Below are 21,602 nucleotides of genomic sequence, written 5' to 3'. Positions count from 1 at the left end.
TGGTTTGAAACTTAAGCAGTTCAATACGATGCACAAACTAATAGTTGCTTATCAAACATCAAAAGTCGTCAAAAAGTACTTTCAAGAGAAGTTAGTTGATTTGACAAAAGCTAGAAGGCCTAGCACAATTCAGCACACATACGGGAGAAGGCATAAGTTGTTCAATTCCCGGACAGAGACCGCTAATTCATCGTCCCGTTTAGACGCTAGTTTGTAGCACAGGCAATGGCCTACAATGTTGGCCTCAAAACTCAATGACCGGTATCTGTTTCGGCTTCAGCTTCTGCTTCGGTTTCATCTTCGGCTTCGCCGACATTTAACGTTTGGTAGAGGTACTCCTGGGCTTCAGCAAGTGGTGATTCTTTCGCATCAGCTGCATACAATATCTTCTTTACCGCCACCGACATCTGCATGAAATTGACGATAAGTTGGTTAACCACATCAGTTAACAACATCCAACATTCATACACGGAAGCGTAAACCTACTAAATCACTCAATTTCAAGAGGAAGGGGCAGAGGCAGAAGCACAGGAGGAGGAGGACGGACGAACGGACGGAATTTGTTCTAGTCAATACTAGCAAGAAATGCCAGCCTAAGAGAAAAGGAAAAAGGCATAACCTAGCTCCCTAAGAAAAGAAAACCCAAGTCTAGCGTACTCATAGTTTCAAGATCCATTAACAATTCCTGTAATTTGCTTCAGAAATTATGAAATGTTGTAACGTCCAGCAAATACAAACTTCTGTCGTCAGCTTTAGATGCACCATGAGATTTGAAAAGGAGGCATGATAACGGGAAAGAAATATACATCGTACGAATACCATGCAAGTACGTAATTGTATACATTGATTACAAAACCATAAGTCATATATGAAAAACATGGCAGAAATTCATACCGGGATATCCTCCAACTCCGATGTCTGACAAAGAATTTCAATATCCCTTAATTTTGCAAAGTAAAAGTCCCTTTCTTTTTCCAAAAGGTCCACAGAGAGCTTGAGATCTGTAATCTGTCAAACAGAAGTATAGAATGAAAACTACTAAGAATCAGACAAAATAACGAAGCAAGATGAATAATTCCACAGGCAAAGCCAGATACTAGGAGAGGAATGATTTTCCTCGGACAAGGCAAGATACTGATACCTCCTTAGACAAAGCCTGAACTTCTGAAGAATTAGCACCGCCTGCAGCTGCATAAGGTCTCCCTTGCTTTGGTCCTAAAGAAATAAGCATCAAGCAATGAGAAGCACTCTTAAGTCTTAAAAATTAATCAAAAGGAGTAGAAATAAAATTTTCGGTGGGGGGGAGGGGATCTGACCTGAGGTCTTATTAAGACCAACTGTATCTCCAGAGCCAGGGTTATGTAAATTGCTTGATTGCAGAGATTTTGAGATTTTCTGAGCACCTTTGGGATGCCGATCCTTCCCACCCTTACTCCTTCGCTCCACAGGGTTATAGTTTCTACAAGGAGAAAAAAAATGTAAGAAAAAGGGCATTGATGTAATACCAACAACGAACCCAAAGCTTTGAAAGGAGAGGAGAATGTTAGAAAAACGAGCATACTCATTCATAATGCCACCATTTACAGAATCACAGTAGCGTTTCAGCCATTGCAAGAATTCCAAGTTGTCCAAAGGCCTGCCTTTAACCAGCCTATTGACTTCAAGATGCTGCACAAGTATTGAGATCGGTAAGAATACAAACATCTTGGTTGTTCTTGTTCCAAAGATTACCTCTGTCTGGTTTCCCGACTCACCTATATTAAAGTTTGCAATATCACAAACAATCCCAAGTCATGGAACCATACTGGAATAAAGAATTACAGTAGAGGTACATCTCAACCTTACTCTTCGATCATTAATACCAAAGAATCTCAACACATGTATATGCTAGCGTTGTCCTAGCAAACTGGTCATGCAGAGTGATATTCGCTTTTTCCTAATAGCCCAAATAATGTTAAGACCAACCAACTTGTAAACGTACCACAAATGAGTGGGAGACAATTTAGACCAAACAACACCATAGCATGGTATGGACCTACGAAACCTTATGAACAGTTCCAAGACATAAAGAATTCCCACAATTCATTCCAGCACCTATGTCATAAGTTTTCATCTATACAAGATAAAGTATTCCCATATGTGGTGAAGATCAATACAAGCCCTACAAACAGAATTTTGACTTGGATAATTCTTTATTCTAAAAGTGAGTGCATGTATTGGAGGTTTTTGTAAATAACTTTCAAAATAAGGTTATTCCTCAAAAGCCAATTATGAAAAAAAAGACGAGGAGTGGAGGAGCATCGTAATGAAAATACCTTCGCAATTTTTAACTTGTTGAATACTTCCTGTAGAACCTTATAATTCTGGATCATATCATATTCTGTTTTCGCATCAAAATTGACCTGCAATAAACCAAATAGAAGGAAATCGAAGAGGGGTGCCAGTCCGGCAATAAAAATGTTAATCCCACCACAATGTGCTGATCAAATAAATAAAAGATGCAGAGGCACGCAGATACCTTGTGCATTGGAACAACACCAGGATAGGTCATATCCATCATTTGACATTGCACAGCACCAGATGCAGCCTAGCCACATTTGTTTGCACGGTTATAAATACAAGAAGTTTAGTGTTCGTTTCAAATGAAGGAAACTTAAAGGATCAAAATCGCACAATGTGACGTATATCCTAGGGAACAAACCAATGAATGCCTATCACAATTTAATTTTCACCGCAAAAGCTGCTTTAGTTCCATCCATCCATGTTACGAAGAGTACAGAACTGCTATAAATTATTCAAAAGGCGAAACTCTGAGTTGAGTTCAAGACAAGGGTTAATGATGTTAAAGGTTTCGACGTGAGACATGGGCTCACCCCATACACAGCTCATCCAGAAGCAGTATACTACTTCCTATCACTTAATTAGTGAAACACAACAGAAACCCACACTGCAGTGTCACCTCTAATCAAATGGGTCAACAAAATTACACAGGTTGCCAACTCCTAAGTAGCATAATTAACAAACTTTCATATTTCAAAGCAGATAAAGCATTCAACTTTCCAATCATAAACACAATTAGTTCAGTTGGGTCATACATTAACTTCCATTTACGAATTAATGCACCCAATTTTAGTGGATTAAAAAAAAATTTCACAAAAAAAAAAAAAAAAAAAAGGAACCCAGAAAGCATTTCACAAATTGAACAAATGGGTAATGCTCAGACAGACAAACCCAAGATCAAGATCGTTTCTTTTCAACACAGAAATTCTCAAAAATCCCAAAAAAATAACCAAAAAATGAGAGAAAGAGAGAACCTCTTCAATGCGAGAGAGGTTCAGCTGAAGGCGATTGTTGATCCACGTCAAAATCTCATTCCTCCCAACAAAGTAAGCACTGTCCATAATCCCAATGTTGGAAGCCATTTTTCTTCCCCCGGATTTTCCCAATTCTTCCACAATTTTCAGACTCAGAGACACAGAAAGGAGATAAGAAAATGCCAAAATAGAGTCGGAGAAGAAACAGACCTTGTTTAAGTATTTAAACCGATGAGGATTAGAGTGTAAACGGCTTTTCGAGAAAAAAAAAATTAAAATTCAAACAAAAATCGAAAAAAATAAGGAATGTGGAAATTATGAGAACCTGATGGAAGATGGAAATTGAATGGTGAGAAATAAGAGAGAAAAATAAACGGAGTTGGAAATTTGCACGACTGGCGGGCACTGAAATGAGGGAACTTTTTTGATACTTTGGCAAATACAAGCGTGCGAGGAGGAGAGAGGGTTTTATTTTGTTTTTATATTAGTTTAGCTTAATCCCTTTTTTAATTGGAGGCAGATTGTCTGCCCTGATGTCATTCCCATTCCCTTATATTTTGTGCAACACCATTAAATCATGTTAATATTTTATATTAATTTTTTTTATAGAAATAATAAGATATAAAACAATAAGAATATAAAATATTGACATAACTTAATAGTGATCACACAAATAAAAAAAGATAAGAGGGACACTCAAACATGACAGCAGACAATCTGCCTCCCTTTTTTATTAGCTTATTCCTTTTTATTTTATCTTTTTTTTTCTAGATTTTTTTATATTTTAGTAGTTGATGAGAACTGTTTATTGTTTGATGCCTCGTGGGATTGATTGTGACTTTTTTCATGAGCATCATTAGTTGTACACCACTACTTGGCTGCGGAAATTTATCAGCAGCTTCTGTTTTTATTCAACTTACAGATATACACGTGTTTAATTGGTGTTTACACTTTTAATTATTTGGATACGTGTTCATTTGTTAGGTAGAAGCAGAAGTTGGTGCTGAATTTGCAGCAGCCAAGTAGTGTTCTAACCAAATCGCCTTGTAATTGGCACGTTAATGTCTTTTGTAAAATTTAGTCCCAAAATAGTATGGTAGGTATGTGAAACAAATGAAAAATGTTGCAAGAATTAAAAATCAACATTTTGACATTTGTGTTAGGGAGATTAAAATTTTAAATCAAATTTGGTGGTTGATGATTGAATTATTAATTGAATGTTGATTAGCGTGTTTATTTTGGTGACACATCATTTAATTTACAAATTTGATTTAAAATTTTGATCTTCCCAACATTATTCTATTACTTTTGTAAGTTAATAATCAATCAGGCTGTGTGTATAATTTAAAGTTTTGGGTCTGTTTTGGGTCTCCATTTGTCCAAAATTGACGATGGCCTGCAAAAGTGAGAGAGCAAGACGGCGATTGAGCTTTTTATTTTACTTGTTATTTAATTGAAAATTGGAATTGGCAATTGGGTGGAATTGTTGATTCAAAAGGCATCTCTCCTGTGAGCAAGCAATGCTATGTGAGAGTTTCTTTCTCTCTGTTGTGAGTATTTCTGTGAGATCTTCTTCCAGGCTCTTCGGTGGCATCGATTCTAGCTTCGATTGGGGTCGAGTGTTGTGTCATCTTCTTCCTTTTCTCCTTCCTTTCTCCCTACATCCAGTGGCGGATCCACAGTGGGGTCAATGGGGTCGCACGACCCCTTGGAAGCCATGGAAACAACCTTAGAGACCCTTGGAGCTGCTGGTGCGACCCCTTGGCTGCACACCAAGTGTTCGACGAAAGGTCCGAAAGAATTCTCGGCTGGGCAAGAGGAAGACGAAGGCGCAGGCGCGCGCCTGTTTTTTTTTTTTTAAAACCTGGGCAAAACGACGTCGTTTTGGCCCAGGAATTTTTTTAAAATGATCTGAACAAAAAAAAATGCCCAGCGTGTCCTGGGCAGGTCTGAACAGAAAAAAAATACCGACCGTGTCCTTTTCAGCCCTATTTCACACAGATTCGAAGCCTTTCATTCCAAAACCCCCAAATTTCTTTTGTTTTCTCCTCCTCCAACCCTAAGTTCCAAACTCAATCCCCCCTAAACCCTCAACTCCATCTCCTCCCTTGCTGTCGCCATTAAGGTGCCTCCAACTCCATCTCCTCCCTTGCTCCACCAGCTTTGCTCTTTGTATTTGCTCATTGTTATTGTGAAATTTCACAATTCAAGTAAGTTTTTATTTTCATTATTTTGTATATGTAGAATGCAAGATGAGATATTTAATTTAATTGAAATCCAATTCATACTTATTTTGATTATGTTGATGGTTTGTTTATATTGTGAGTATTTATTTTGAATATTTTGTATATGTAGAATATATTTAATTTAATTGAAATTCAATTCATATTTATTTTGATTATATTGATGGTTTGTTTATATTGTGAGTTTTTATTTTCATTATTTTGTATATGTAGGATGCAAGATGAGATATTTAATTTAATTGAAATCCAATTCATATTTATTTTGATTATGTTGATGGTTTGTTTATATTGTGAGTATTTATTTTGAATATTTTGTATATGTAGAATATATTTAATTTAATTGAAATTCAATTCATATTTATTTTGATTATATTGATGGTTTGTTTATATTGTGAGTTTTTATTTTCATTATTTTGTATATGTAGAATGCAAGATGAGATATTTAATTTAATTGAAATCCAATTCATATTTATTTTGATTATGTTGATGGTTTGTTTATATTGTGAGTATTTATTTTCATTATTTTGTATATGTAGAATTATTATGGAACGGTTTTTTAAAAGAAAGTCATCATCGGGTTCGGGTAGTTCGAATAATGTTGATAGTTCAAATACTGTTGGTAGTTCAAGAACTCCAAATTCAAGGCAAAGTCAGTTAGATGATGTTTTGGGTAATCTTGAAGCGGATCCTGGATTGAGAACTCGAATAATAGATTATGATGCTAATATGAGAGATGAGGTCCGAAGATCATATCTACAAAAAGGACCTTGTCAACCTAGAGGTCATAATTTCCCAATAACTAATATGTCGGGAATTAATCGACGCTTCATTCCCCAATGGTTTGATGAGTTTGATTGGTTGGAGTATAGTATATCTAAAGATGCGGCATTTTGTCTCTATTGCTATCTCTTTAAAACCAATTTTGCACAAGTGGGTAGTGAAGCTTTCACTGGAGATGGATTTAAGACTTGGAAGAAAGGGAGAGAAAGATTTAAGATGCATGTTGGACCGGTTGGGAGTGTTCATAATAAGGCTAGAGAAGCTGCTACAAATTTGATGAATCAAGCTACACATATTGAAACGGCAGTGAGCAAACACTCTGACCAAGCTCGTAAGGCTTATTGCACATGCTTGAATGCATCAATCAAGTGCACTAAGTTTTTATTGCGGCAAGGTCTTCCTTTTCGTGGCCATGATGAAAGTGCCACTTCAAGTAATAGGGGAAATTACTTGGAGCTATTGCAATTCCTTGCAGATAATAATGATAAAGTTAGAGAAGTTGTGATGGAAAATGCTCCGGGGAATCTGAGATTAGTAGTTCCTAGCATTCAAAAAGAAATTGTGAATTCATGTGCCCTTGAAACACTTGATGCTATCATGGATGGTCTAAAAGATAGATTCTTTTCAATATTGGTGGATGAAGCACGTGATGTGTCGGTGAAAGAGCAAATGGCTATGGTGTTGCGTTATGTGGATGACAACGGGCATGTAATTGAAAGATTTGTGGGTATCCAACATGTTACCAACACTACTTCAAGTTCACTAATGGATGCTATTGACACATTATTTTCTCGCTGCGGTTTGAGCATTTCCAAGCTACGAGGACAAGGTTATGATGGTGCTAGCAATATGAGAGGTGAGTTGAATGACCTTAAAACAAAGATATTGAGAGAACAACCTTGTGCATATTATGTTCATTGCTTTGCTCATCAACTTCAACTAGCTCTTGTTGCCGTAGCAAAGAAGAATATAGACATTGCCTCTTTTTTTGCAACGGCTAATAGTGTGGTTAATCATGTTGGAGCATCTTGTAAGCAGCGTGATTTACTTAGAAAGCAACTTCAAGAAGAGCTTGTGATAGCTTTTGAAAATGATTGTCTTATAACGGGGCGAGGCTTAAATCAAGAAACAAGTCTCAAACGTGCCGGTGACACACGATGGAACTCACACTATGGTACCTTGATTAGCATCATTTCCATGTTTTCATCTGTGGTTCATGTGCTTCAAATGGTTATTGATGATAATCCCAATGAAAGTGCGGGTGAAGCAAATAAGTTAATGAGAGATATACGTACTTTTGAGTTTGTGTTTCACCTTTTCTTGATGAAAGTCATATTGGGACTCACAAATGATTTGTCACAAGCATTGCAAAGGAAAGATCAAGAAATTGTGAATGCAATAACTTTAGTGAAATCATGCAAGGAAAGGCTACATTGGATGAGGAATAATGGGTTTGATGCATTGGTTGATGAAGTATCTTCTTTTTGTGAAAAACATTATATTGATATTCCTAACATGGAAGAGGCATTTATACTTCCAGGGAGGTCAAGGCGTAATGCTCCAATAAAGACAAATCGTCATCATTATTGTGTGGAGCTCTTTATTTATGTCATTGATGAGCAAATTACGGAGTTAGAGGATTGCTTTAATGAGGTAAATACAGAGTTGCTTATTTGTTTGGCATGTTTGAGTCCGAAAGATTCATTTGTAGCTTTTGATAAACCAAAGTTACTTCGTCTTGCTCAATTTTATCCTCAAGACTTTTCGGATGAGGATCATTTGGCACTTGAAGATCAACTTGAGATTTTTATTCATTATGTGCGTTCCAGTAGTGATTTCTCTCAATTGGAAGGGATTGGTGATCTTGCAAAAAAAATGGTGGAGACAAGGATGCATCAAGTATTCAACTATGTATATTTGCTCATTACATTGTCTTTAGTTTGACCAGTTGCAACTGCTTCAGTGGAGAGAGCTTCTGTCATGAATATTGTTAAGGGTCCACTTAGGAACAAAATGGGAGATCAATGGTTGAGTGATAGCTTGCTTGTTTATATTGAGAGAGATATTTTTGCTTGTATTGAAAATGAAGCTATAATGCTTCGTTTTCAAAATATGAAACCTCGTCGTGGACAATTATAGCTTGTAATATTGTTTCCGTTATGAATTATGAATGAAACTACTATGATTTCATTTTCAAAATGTTTTTCCATCCTAAATTTTTTTTTGAACTTTTACATTATGACCCCTTGTGGTAAGATTCCTGGCTCCGCCACTGCCTACATCTACTGTTGGTTCTCCCCAATTTTCAATTCGGCCTTTTCAATTCCTCCAACTTTGTGGGTTCTCTTCTTCCTGATTCTTCCTTACTTTGTTTTTCAACCATGTCTTTTGTCGAGATCTTGTGTAGAGTTCCGGCGCTTGGACCGGCTCGAGTTTGTTCCACACCACCATGTTCTCCATTGTGTTTGCTGCTTGCGGCAGTGTTGCTCGGGACTTGTTCTGAGCTTCCAACTGGTGATTGGCCTCTCTCGCTTGGATGCCAGTTACCCATAACTTATGGTTGTGCGCATGAGACGTCAGTGAAGAAGATGATTGGCGATTGTCGGGGAATCGGATGGTTGACAATTCCTTGGATCGTCGGTGGAGAAGGCAGTGATGCTTCTAAGATGTTCTTAGGTTTTGGGCTCATTTTCTGTTTTTGTTGTTTTCTTTCTGTTTAGGCCCTTTTTGGTTGTGTATAGGTGTAGTTGGACCCTTGTCTATTTATAAGTTTGTGTTTTGGTTGGAATAAAATCTTTCCCTTGACCAAAAAAAAAAAAAGTAAAACCTGCCGTCCAATTTGTTTCCCGAACTTTAAGTTTTTCTTTTTCTATTTCATTGAATAAAGAGGCATGCTCCCAATCTGCTTATACAACGGTTAAAAACGCTTTTAGATGATCAAAACTGTTGCTTATAGTGTTGGTCATTTTTGGTATTCTTCGGATTGGACAAATTATGTTGATACAAATAAAGCACAAATCACAAATGTTTCGTACATAAGCAATTCCAAACAGACTAAGGACTATTACAAAAACACTCGTTGAGACATGCTTCATTAGAAGTGTGAAGGCTTTTGAACATTTTGTGCACTAACATGGCAAACTAGAAGAAAAAAAAACATAACATCTCATACTTTTTTAGACAGATTGAATGCTCATATATGTATGTAAAATCCATGAAATCTATTGAGAAATGATAGATATGGTGGGTGCCTTATATACACGTTTCCGCAGCCAACTCTTGGTGGTTGCAAGTTTGCAACCTTTATAATTATAGCTTTCGTCGGTTTCACCTATCTTTCATATTATGAATGGATAGCGTTAATTACACACTTTTTTTTATACCTTTTATACACCTTTGTTAATTTGTGATCATTGATCTTCTTTAATTCATTCGATCTGACGGTCGAAAATTGAGAAGAACGTATGAAAAGTAAAAATGGGTGAAAAGAGAACCTCCCCCTTCTTTATGGATTGAGGACCTTGAGGTATAAAAAAAAGGTAAATTGCCATTGACCCCTTGAATTATCACCTAAGTTGAAATTGACCTCCGATATTAAAATTATCCATTTTATCATCGATTGAGTAAAATTAAAAGAAATGTGGACAAATTTAGGATTGTTATTGATGAGCTAAAAGTGATTTATACGATTTATACCAACTAAAAAATCTTTCAACTAGGTTTGGCGGAAAAAACTTAAAAGTACTTATAGAAGCCTTTGGTAAAGCACCAAAGAAGCATTCATAAGAATCCACAACTGCATTCAACGTGCTCCTAATAAAAGCAGTTCTAACACAAGTGATTACTCCAAAAGCAGTTCCAAACGAGAGATTGATGAATTCTAATGGGTTGGGCATAACAAAAAAGTTGGGTTTGGTCTGTAGGCCCAAAATGGGTCGTCTTATAAAATATGGGTCAATCCATCTAACGAAAGCAAGCAATTTGATATCACTCGATGCCAGTCTTGCTCTCTTAAGGTCCTTATTTTGAGGATTTATAAGAATCAAATGCATATTAGTTACATGCTTATATTAGTTCAAATTCAAAGGTTTAAAATATTTGACAACTTCATAAAGTAAAATCAACTTAAAATACATGAACCATCTTGTTTTTCTTTATTAAGTTGTCAAATATTTTAAACTTTTGGATACAAATTAATATAATCATGCGGCTAATATGCATTTGGTTCTGTCCTCCAAATGAATACCTTAGGAGAGCAGGCCTCAACTCGACGCTAGGTTAGCCAGCCAACAACTTCACTAGGGTGAGAGATCAAACAAACATAGTGCACATTTACTTTTTTTTCTCTCATTCGTGAGAGTTTGCTTGAGTGCGAGCCCCTTCTCCCTAGAGTAAATATGTGGGTGTGTTTCCTTTCCCTTCATTTTTCCATTCCAAAGCCTGATTTTATCCCATTCTATTAGATCTGGTGGATGGTAAATGCTTTCTCCCGGAGGATTTCGTCTATCCCTTTACCTACCCAACCTAACTCGTAACTACATTTGTGATGTGGCACTATGAATTGGTTAATGACCACATCTTGTCAAGTCTGCATTGCTTTGAAGGAGTGGATACTCGTGGCCGCATTTAGAGTTATTACCCCATTTATTTCCTCTCTTACCAGTCCCAATTTCTATTTATTATCCACCATTGTCCCAATCCTACTTGAGTTATTGCCCAATGAGGGTGTAAATGTTTTCGACCTCCGGTGTTGTGGGGTCTATCTCTACTAGCTATTCTGGAGGTTGGTTATGACAGAATGACAAGTATCAGATCTGTGAGACTCGGCAAAAGAATGGGAGATGTTTGGAACGGTCCAACTCCGGCAATAAATGGGGAAGCAGAAAGCGCACCTTTCAGATATGTGAGATCCGACACAAGAATAGAGGATGTTTGGACCTGTCCAACTTCGGCAATAAATGAGGACGCAGAAAGCGCACCTACCTTCGATTTGATTTCTGGAAGCTCAACAAATTCAATTTTCTATAGTTGAAGGTACGCCCTAACAACTGTCTTTATGGTGAGTATGATCTGTTTATTGCAGTAACATGTGAATGTTTCCGATGAATTAGAAAGAAAGTGTGATTCTGCTGAAATCTTAGATAAAGAAAATAATGTGTACCCGTTAAACCCAATTGTGCATACGGGACAATTAACAGGAAAGGCGTGGAGACAAATGGCTCGTCAAGAACTAGAGGAGTTGGTGGTCCACCTTGAGCACTCAATGGATCTATCATCAATGGAACATGGCATTAAATTGGTGGGTGAGGCCCTGGTAGACAGAAAGTTGAACAAATGAGGATTCAGGAATATTCTTTACTCTGCTTGGAAGGATTTTGGGGAGGTGGACATAAAGTGGGTTAGGGATAATATGTTTGTCATTACAGTTCAAGATGAAACCATGGCAACAAGGATTTTAGCTAAAGTTCCGTGGGCAGTGATGAAGCAAAATTTCTCTGTCAAGAAACGGCCCCCAGAGCTAGCGCTAGAGGAAGTTAAGATGGCAGTCGTTCCCTTTTGGGTCCAGATCAGGGGGTCCCTCTAAGTCTCACTACAAACGCTAATGTCAAACGCCTAATGGTGAATGTGGGGGAATTCATTGAGCTAGAGGACCCAGCTAAAGCCCGTGGATTTCTAAGGGTTAAAGTCAATGTCAATACTGCGAATCCACTAATCAACGGTTATTGGTTGAAAGGAGAAACTAATAAAGATACTTGGGTGGAATTTAGATATGAACGCCTACATGACTTTTGCTATAGGTGTGGACGTATAGGCCATGCCAATACTGAGTGCTCTTTCGCACCAAACAGGAGAGGTGCAGCAGGGTATGGGGAATGGCTTAAAGTAGGGCCGATCAGAGACGAGGTAGAGATCAGAAGACCGATGCCTCTAGGGATAAGAGAGAAGAGAAAGACGGGTGCTGTGAGAGATGACCCACCATCTTCCTCACATGGAAGCTTAACCGGTACTGGATCAGGTGGACAAAGGGACTTTAGGAGCATTGCTACATATATTGAACCCAGAAAGACACCACTCCCAAACCATCATGGAAGAAAGAAGTGGCATAGAAGGCCACGTACGATGGTTGGGACAAGGAACTTCACACAAGAATGGATCGTGCCGGCTAGATGAAGGCAGTCATCCTGGCTCTTTGGGCATAATACCATCCTACTATCAACCAACTTTGCCATTCCTAGGCAGATGGGGAATAATCAGTCAGTTAGAATTGAATAAATCAATGAGGGGATGAACCACATGCAAGATGCATTTGAATGGGGGAATAAAGTGGTGGAATCACAAGGTATGGTGAGGGAGACTATCAATACCAATCAGGCTGAGGCAAATCAGACGAAAAGATGAGGAGATCTTCAGAGTCTCGAAATGGTTCAGTCCCTCCCATAAGAAAATGAAAAGCCTCGGGGATGGGGAGGTATGAAAATGAAAGATGACAGAAAACATGAGAGGCACGAGCATTAAGGAGCAAAGTTTAATGATGGAACGTGTTATAGATGCAGATGAAGAGTTACAGGATGTCCCGATTGAGTATCAAAATCTGTGGGAATATGTGGTTGGGGTCTCGGAAACAGAAAGGAACAATAATCTGACAAGAAGAACGGGCAATGTGGCTCGGGGTGGTGGCGGCTGGCCTACAACAGCCGCACGCTTGCCATGATACACATATTCTGGAACTGATGGGGTCTTGGGTTAGACAAGGTGGTTCGGGCCCTATATGGGCTAATAAGGAATCGTAGACCCTCTATGATCTTTCTAGCGGAGATAAAAATGAAAGATCATAGAATTGATGGAGTTAGGAGACATATGGGTTTTTCAAATGGGTTCAATGTGACTCCAATTGGGAGAGCGGGTGGTTTAAGTTTGTGGTGGGACGACTCGTTGAAGGTTGAAATTCTCTTTTCATCAAAACATATAATTGATGCCAGAATGAAGGAGGAGAGAGGTCAAATGTGGGTTCGATTTACGGAAGTTTATGAAACTTCTTATAGATGTGAAAAAGGTCGAATTATGGAATTGGATGAACACTTACTTCACACATTCAAATATGCCTTGGTTATGCGGAGGGGATTTCAATGAATTCATGTGGGATTCAGAGAAAGCAGGTGGATCTCAGGTGTTATACAATCGGCCTAGGTACCTTGAAAGCTTTTTGAACTCATCTGATCTGATGGATTTGGACTTTAATGGTCCAGCTTTTACTTGGCGAGGCACGAGAAATGGATCATTGGTGAAAGAACGTTTGGACAGGGGATTATGTAATAGGCTATGGCAAGATCTTTGGCCTAATATGACGGTTACTCACGGGACGGTTTTGGGATCAGATCATTGCCCAATTATTATCCAAACCGAATCGGAAGTTAGGAGGGGCAGAAAACTATTTCGGTTTGAGGCGTTTTGGGCTAAGGAAGAAGAGTGCAAAGAAGTGGTGAGGAAGTGTTGGGATTGTCTGGAAGATGGGTGTGCCCCAATGAGATGACTAAAAAAGATTAATGACTGCTGTTCTCATCTTATTCGGTGGAGTTGTAATAAGTTTAAGATGAGAGGCCATCAGATTGAGTATCTGTTAGATTAACTGGGGGAGTTACAAAAAAATTAGGGAACTCATAAGGAGGAAATTAAGGAGAGGTCTAGATTGGTTGATGGTCTCTGGGCACAAAAGGAGAGTTTTTGGCAACAAAGATCTCAGGTAAAGTGGTTACGGGATGAAGATGCTAACACCAAGTTCTTCCATCAGACCACGCTTCAACGTCGCAGAAGGAATAAGGTGCTGAAAATAAGAAATACTAATGGTGACTGGGTGGAGAACCCCAATCAGGTCCGAAGGCTGGTGGATGAGCATTTTATGAATACTTTCAGGTCTGGGAGGATTCGGAACTGAGGGACAACTCTTGACTGCTTAACCCCGACGGTGACAGAAGAGATGAATGTAGTGCAGTGCTTATGGCGCCGGTTTTGGAAGAGAAGGTAAAAAATGCGGCCCTTAATATGGGTGGACTGAAAGCTCCGGCCCCTGATGGTTTTCAAAGGGTGTTTTATCATACGTTCTAGGAGAACATTGTGGGTGATGTAAATGCTCTTGTCCGATCTTTGATTCACGGGCAGGACAATCCTAGCAAATTAAACTCCACCCACATTGTTTTGATTCCAAAGGTGCAAAATCCTGAGACGGTGTCGCAATTTCGTCCCATTAGTCTATGCAACTATTCTTACAAGATTTTATCCAAAGTGTTGGTGAATCAATTAAAGCCTATCTTGCCAGAAATTATATCCCCTATGCAGAATGCGTTTGTTGCGGGTAGACAGATACAAGACAATATTGGAATAGCCTATGAGGTGTTTCACTTTCTAAAAGTCTGGAAAACAAAGTGTAGGTTCGAGGTTGGTATTAAGCTTGATATACAAAAGGCTTATGACAGGGTGGAATGGGACTTCCTGGATGCGGTCATGGAAAGGATGGGCTTTGGGATTTTGTGGAGGAAGCTTATAATGGGTTATGTGTCATCAGTTAACTTTGCGATCATTCTAAATGGATAACTAGGTGAGAAGTTTGCTCCATCTCGTGGTCTTCGCCAAGGAGACCCCCTATCGCCATACTTATTTCTCCTGGTGGGAGAGGTTCTTTCTAGAATGATACAGGGGGCTGTTCAAATGAGACTCTTGAAGGGGGTGAAGTTGAGTGTGTCTGGGCCGGTCATCTCACACATCTTTTTTTTGCTGATGACACGTTAATCTTCCTAAATGCGGATAGGAAAAATTGTAATAGCTTGGTTGACCTCCTTAAGGAATACTACACAGCCTCAGGACAGGAAATTAATATGCAAAAATCTAGTGTTTTTTTCGGGACCAACATTCCCTCGAATATGTCCGATGAATTGGGAAACATCTTGGGAATGACTGTTGTGGAGAACCCGGGTACATACTTGGGGGTGCCTCTATTTGGGGTCGCTCGAAGAAACGAGGATTAGCTTATGTGAAGGGCCGGACCTTGAGGAAGTTACAAGGATGGAAGCAAAGCATGTTATCAAAATTGGGAAAGGAAATGATGATCAAGGCCGTTGCTCAAGCCATTCCCGCATACCCAATGAATATCTTTAAGTTTCCTGCTGTCCTCTGTAAGGAATTGGATGCTTTGATTGCCAAATTTTGGTGGGAAGATGTTAGTGGGAGACGGAAAACTCATTGGGTCTCTATGAAGACTATGGGTTTACCAAAGCATTTGGGTGGTATGGGTTTCAGAATCTTCCAGGAATTCAATGATGCTCTCATTGCCAAGCAGTGTTGGCGTTTGATTGTTGAACCAGACTCGTTGTTGGCTCAAGTGATGAAGGCTTGTTATTTTTTTAATTTGCTCTTTTTTGGATGCTACGAAAGGGGGTCGCGCATCTTGGGCTTGGACAAGCCTTCTTGTGGGAAGGGAATTGATTCAAAAGGGGGCTCATTAGTAGATCATAGGTGGGGAGGAGGTTCGTCTTTGGGTTGATAGATGGCTCATCACATTATCGACGGGACATCCCACTCCTTTGGGTGATGCTTCAGTAACTAGAGGCACAAGGGTAAGTTTTGGAAATTTTCCCAATTTCCAAAACCTGGGACATTGATTTTCTCATGCCCTTCCTGTCGACGGAGGATTGTGCGGCAATTAGGGATACCCTAATTGGGAACCCTCAGAGGAATGATAGATTGGTGGGGGCGGCTAACTAAAATGACAGCTATTCAATAAGGTCAGGTTATTTATGTGTACAGTTGTGATCCCTAGCGTTGAGAGATCACCGTCCCCCCTTCACTCGTTTTGTTCCGGAGAAGCTGTGGAAGGGCATATGGAGGGTCAAGATGCCGGCTAAGGTTAGACACTTTATTTGGAATTCTCTCCACAATGCTTTAGCAACTTTGGCTGTGCTGTTTAGGAAACGTTCTTCCCCAACCCTTACATGCCCAATCTATTTTTGTCATGAGGAAATTATTGAGCATCTTTTTCTTTTCTACCCTTGGGTCAATTCAATTTGGTTTGGTAAGGCTTTTAAGTACAATATCCATCATGAGAGCATTTCTAGCTGGGTTTTTTGGCTACATTCTGTCTTCACTACTAATTTGGGGTATTCGGCGAGTAGATAATGGGTACAAACTTATGTGGCTTTCACTTGTTGGCATATTTGGAAGTCCCGTTGTGATTTTATCTTTAACCATGTCCCTATCATTCCCTCAAAGGTAATTTTGGGTATCTGTAATTCAGTTGCTGAGTTCTTTAATGCTCGGTTGGTCCCTGAGGACTCGAGGACGGTGGAATTAGGTCGGGTCAGGCAAGTTACAAGGTGGACCCCCAATGTCTCCTATTTTGTTAAAGTGAATGTGGATGCAAGCTGGTCTAGGTTGACTAAATCTGGGTTTGTTGCGGTGGTGGCTCGGGATGCAAGGGGGGATTTCATTGCTGCGGTGAGGTACCCCGTTTCTGCTTCTTGTGTTGCGATGGTAGAGGCTTTGGCTCTGCTCCGTGGTTGCGAGTTAGCGGTCTCCCTGGGTATTAGCTCGGTCATTGTTGAATCTGATTCACTACAGAATGGCAATTGGGAGGCTTTCCCTATCTTGGCAAATGCTTGGGATTTGGGTGAAACTTTCCAGAATTGTCGCTGGTCTTAGGTTCCAAGATCGGCCAATATGGCGGTGGATTCTCTTGCGTCGTTTTGTAATTTGGAGATGTGTAATGTTGTTTGGGTCAATCGACCCCCATCTTCGTTAATTTTTGTCTTGAACAATGATGGATTACCATGTCCTCATTAGTTTCACCTTTTGGCAGTGTAGAGGGCGACGTCTTCGCTTTGCTGCAGCGTCCTCCTTGTTGTACCCTTCTGCACTGTGTTAATGGTTTGTATGTGTTTGTTTTTGTGTAGGCTTTCGGTGTTTGCTTTGGTCTCTTGGCCCTGGAATGGATTTCTCAGTTTGCCAACTTCACTAAGGTTTTTGAGCTTCTCTTTCTTTATAGACAGAGCTTAGAAAATTAGTTTTTATTTCCAACGAAGCACAAGGACGACTGTAATCCCTCTCGCTTTCTCTGATGTTTAATCCCCCCCACACACACACACACACACACACACACACACACACACACACACACACACACATATATATATATATATATATATATATATTCTCTGATACTTATTATATCAAGATCATTGAGAAACTATTGTTGTTCCTAACGTGGGATTTACATTTTCAGGGTTAAACTATTTACATTTCAAAGTCTCTAAATTTACATTGTTCGATGACAATTTTTTTTATTTTTATAACGGAATTTAAAGGTACATTTCAGGTGGTTAGTGTTGGGTTCTGAATTTGTAATGGTAAACTATGAAAACGTTTACTGAATGGTGAAAATTTTAAATGGCAAGACGCTTAAGAAGCCCCGCCGCCCCTACAAGAAGGAACGGTTGGATGCTGAGCTGAAGCTCGTGGGTGAGTTCGGGCTTCGGTCCAAGAGAGTTGTGGAGGGTTTCAGCATCTCAAAGCCGTATCCGAAACAATGCCAATGAGCTTCTGACCCTTGATGAGAAGAACCCTCGTCGGATTATTAAGGGTGAGGCTCTCCTCAGGAGGATGAACCGTTATAAGCTTTTGGACGAGGGGTAGAACAAGCTCGATTATGTCTTGGCTTTGAATGTCGAGAACTTCCTTGAACGCCGCCTGTAGACGATTATGTTCAAGACTGGTATGGCAAAGTCCATCCATCATGCTCGTGTGCTCATCAGGCTGAGGCATATCATGTAAACTTATTTCTTATTGTGTTTTTATTTGATTTAGTGCTATTGATCTAAAATCACTTATGCAATGTGATTATATGGTCAATCTCAATGCGTAATGTCCGGGAAAATGCGGATATTTTGGTGTATCACATTTATTGATTTACATTTCATGTGATGGTATTAATTCTACTGAAAGGTGTTCTATTTGCTCGTACTTCATGTTTGATCTAGAAACAAATGGAATTACTTGATAAATGGTTTGTTATTATACCAACAATTTGTCGTGCCGGATTGTTGATTTTTCGGAGAAAGGAAAAACTTGGAGCTAATTATGTTATAGAGTTGAACAGAAAAGTCTGTTGAGGAAAAATTAGAGTACACAACTCTAACACAAGTGTTAGAGAGACAACACAAGTAAACAAATTACTTGTATTACACACACAAAATATTACAACACTCAAAACTTTCAAAGACACACTTTAGAAGCTATGACACTCACTCTTTCTAGAGACACACTATACCACTCACACTCCTCACAAGACTACTCTTCTCACTCTCATTTGGTTGCCTACTTGCTTGCTTACTCTTTTCTTGATTCTTACTTCTTTCTTGATTGGTTGATACAAATGGTGTGGATGCCTTTTCCTTTTATAGGCATGGATGAAACCTTGGAGAAGCATGGAAACATCATGCTAGAGATATCTAGATAATTTCAGTACATTCCTAAGCTAGAATTATCTACACTAATCTTGCATGTTGGTGGAATCCTCACCATTCTTCTAAACTCTTCCACCAACTTGAACTTTGCTAGAATTCTCTAACATGTGCATGGATCTTTCTTTGTGCATGGGTTGGATCCATTGTCTTTGGGCTCTTTGGGCTGGTGTTGTACTTTTAACACTCCCCCTCAACACCAGCTCATTCTTTTCTCCATGCTGAGTTGATGATGGAACTTTTTCTTGCACACCCATTTGCATGATATGGGTTTCACATCTCTTCACTTTGGCACTAGATTCCAAGCCTGATTTAGCTCCACTGCAGTGACCTCTTCTCCCAACTTTGAGCCACTTAGGTTCAATTGCTTCTTCTTCTATGGCTCCATTGGCGTATTTAGGATTTAGCTTCCGGATTCTTGTTGACCTCCTTAGTTGTGATTGTGGAGTTGATACTTTCACTTCACTAGGTCTATCTTCTTTTGGTTGTTAACATACGCTAGCTTGCCAAGGGTTTTGAGATACTGCATGCTCAACATCATTACCATCAAGTGAATCCTTAGACTCACCTAGTCTCAACTAGATTCAAACAGTTTGCTCCTCCATCTTTTGCTGCAACTTATCTTTAATTTCTCTTAAACCGGGCAACACCTCATTTTCTGAAGACCACCAAGAAGATGCTTCATCAAATACCACATCTCGTGATGTGTAACACCTTCAATTCTTAAGATCAAAACATTTCCACCATTTTCTTTGGTGGTCGTATCCCACAAAGATACATCTGATTACCTTCTTGTCAAACTTGCTACGTAAATGACTTGGAACAAATACGTAGCACACACAGCCAAATACTCGAAAGTAACTAACTGTAGGTTTTATATCCCATAGTTTCTCAAAGTGAGACAAATTCTAACCTTGGTTGAGGAAGCCTGTTGATCACATGAGCTACAATTCTCATAGATTCGACCCAAAAACTTCCTGGTACATTCTTGGTATGGAGCATACTTCGACATATTTCTATAAGATGCAAGTTCTTTCTTTCCGCTACGTTATTCTGTTGCGGCATGTTGACATATGTGAACTGGTGACGTATTCTACATTCTCATAGATACTGGGAAAACTCATTCAAGGTATATTTTCTTCCATTATCCGTGCGTATACAACGGGTCTTCTTTCCCACTTCTCATTCAACTGTTTCCTTAAACTCTTTAAATTTTGAAAATGTTCAGATTTTTCTTTCATAAGAAAATCCATACATACCTGGATAAGTCATCAATGAATGTCACCATGTACCGCATCCCATTTATCGATGGTTGCTTGACAAGCCCGAACACATTAGAATGAACCAACTCCAACAGTTCTTTTACTTTAAACTTCGACTTTTCGTATGGCAGTTGATGTGCTTTACCATACTAGCATCCTGCACAAACCATGTATGTTCTCACATCAAGCTGAGGTAGCCCCTTAAGCATTGACTTCTTCATCATCACATTTAACTTGTGATAGCTAATGTGACCCAATGTCATGTGCCATAAATTTGTTGTCTTATTCTTCCTTATCTTGTCTACGTATGTAGTTTCTGCTGATATTACATAGACTGATTGCAGTCACCGTCCCTCCATTGTTGGCATCCTTAAGATCTTGAGGTGTCGATACACCTTCACATCTCGTGGACCAAACAAGACATAATTTCCTAATGACGTTAGTTGCGACACTGAAAACAGATTTTTCTTCATACCTGGAACATGGTAGACATCTTGAAGCAGCACATGGTTAGTGTTGTATCGAGGCTCAATTACTGTCTTACTGATGTGAGTAATCGGTAGCCTCGAGTCGTTAGCCGTCACCACTAAGCGGCCTCATTTGTACTTAGTCAGACTTTGTAACTTTTTCTTATCACATATCATATGGTTTGAGCAGCCTGAATCCACGATCCAATCATTCTGTTAGTCAATCAAATCCAAACTTGCTGTTGTAAGAGCTGACTCTTGCAACTCCATAACAACGGATGCTTCAGTGTCCCATTCTTCCTCTAGGGCTAGAGACGCAACGACGTCCCAATCATCTTCAATTTTCTCCTTTGAGTTGGCGACATTACTCTATGCGGACTTTTTGAACCAACAATCCTTCGCCATGTGGCCATTCTTTCCATAATTGTAACATTTTCCCTCAAACCTTTTATTGTTCTAAGATTGACCATGATTGCCTTGATACTTCAGAGCTTCCCCTGGCCGAGAACTCCCTCATCCGTGATGACTTTTCACCTTGTCACCATTTGTTTTAGATTCTCCACCAACACGTTGCTTAAAGCTGCATTTACTTTCGATGTAGAGCACTTCCTCCGCACCTTTTAACGAGACCCCTCTCATTTTCTTTGCCAAAGCTTCTTAATCGACAAGCAAATTCTCAAATTCAACAAGTGATGGTTAGGTCGGCCATCCTTGTACAGCGGCAACGAAGCCTTAATATTTGGGTCTCAATCCATGGATAATTATTCTTTTTATCCTGGATTCTACAATGGCAACACTAGGATCTAACTTAGAAATTTCACGGCAAATAGACTTTACCTGATGGAAATACTGGGCAATCGTCATGTCCCTTTGGACCACTGATAATAGCTTATTCTCGAGAAGCTGCAGTCATGTATCGTTCTTCTTTGAAAAGAGTGTGGTGAAGGTGTCCCACATTTCTTTCGGTGTCTTAGACTTCCATATATGCTACAACATGTCATCATCAACTGTAGTTTTTAAGGCAAATATG

The 21,602-nt window shown here is 39.3% G+C and overlaps 2 protein-coding genes and 1 long non-coding RNA gene across 4 annotated transcripts; 2 read left to right on the top strand and 1 right to left on the bottom strand.

The window, feature by feature from the left end:
- Positions 1-65: 65 nt before the first annotated feature.
- On the bottom strand, positions 66-3,844 carry LOC114820990 (microtubule-associated protein RP/EB family member 1A-like). Of its 2 annotated transcripts, XM_029092486.2 has the most exons (9): positions 3,525-3,748; positions 3,315-3,448; positions 2,519-2,587; positions 2,316-2,402; positions 1,562-1,668; positions 1,317-1,459; positions 1,142-1,215; positions 895-1,008; positions 66-407 (listed from the first exon to the last, which is right to left on the bottom strand). In XM_029092486.2, the coding sequence occupies exons 2-9, from the start codon at positions 3,420-3,422 to the stop codon at positions 252-254; spliced, it is 858 nt and encodes a 285-aa protein (XP_028948319.1). In that variant the 5' UTR covers positions 3,423-3,448; positions 3,525-3,748; the 3' UTR covers positions 66-251. The 2 variants fall into 2 exon arrangements, with proteins under 2 accessions (XP_028948319.1, XP_028948318.1); XM_029092485.2 differs by having other exon boundaries at positions 3,315-3,844.
- Positions 3,845-6,100: 2,256 nt separating this feature from the next.
- Positions 6,101-8,281, top strand: LOC139191269 (uncharacterized). Its single transcript, XM_070811845.1, has one exon. It carries the CDS (start codon positions 6,101-6,103, stop codon positions 8,279-8,281), a length of 2,181 nt encoding a protein of 726 aa, XP_070667946.1.
- A 2,975-nt stretch (positions 8,282-11,256) lies between these two features.
- Positions 11,257-17,338, top strand: LOC139191487 (uncharacterized). The gene is made up of 2 exons (XR_011575568.1): positions 11,257-11,371; positions 17,278-17,338. It is a non-coding gene; the product is annotated as an uncharacterized lncRNA (long non-coding RNA).
- Positions 17,339-21,602: the final 4,264 nt, after the last annotated feature.

The sequence above is a fragment of the Malus domestica genome, chromosome 14 (assembly GCF_042453785.1).
Source record: "Malus domestica chromosome 14, GDT2T_hap1".
Classification (NCBI taxonomy): domain Eukaryota; kingdom Viridiplantae; phylum Streptophyta; class Magnoliopsida; order Rosales; family Rosaceae; genus Malus; species Malus domestica.
Note: the sequence above shows the minus strand (reverse complement) of the source record. Positions and strands in the feature narration are given on the sequence as shown.

Coding starts and splice junctions, on each gene's coding strand:
- LOC139191269 (XM_070811845.1), top strand. CDS start 6,101: ATGGAACGGTTTTTTAAAAGAAAGTCATCATCGGGTTCGGGTAGTTCG.
- LOC114820990 (XM_029092485.2), bottom strand. CDS start 3,422: ATGGCTTCCAACATTGGGATTATGGACAGTGCTTACTTTGTTGGGAGG. Junction 2,403..2,518: donor GTGTTGTTCCAATGCACAAG/GTATCTGCGTGC, acceptor GGTTTATTGCAG/GTCAATTTTGATGCGAAAAC. Junction 1,216..1,316: donor TGGTCTTAATAAGACCTCAG/GTCAGATCCCCT, acceptor TTATTTCTTTAG/GACCAAAGCAAGGGAGACCT.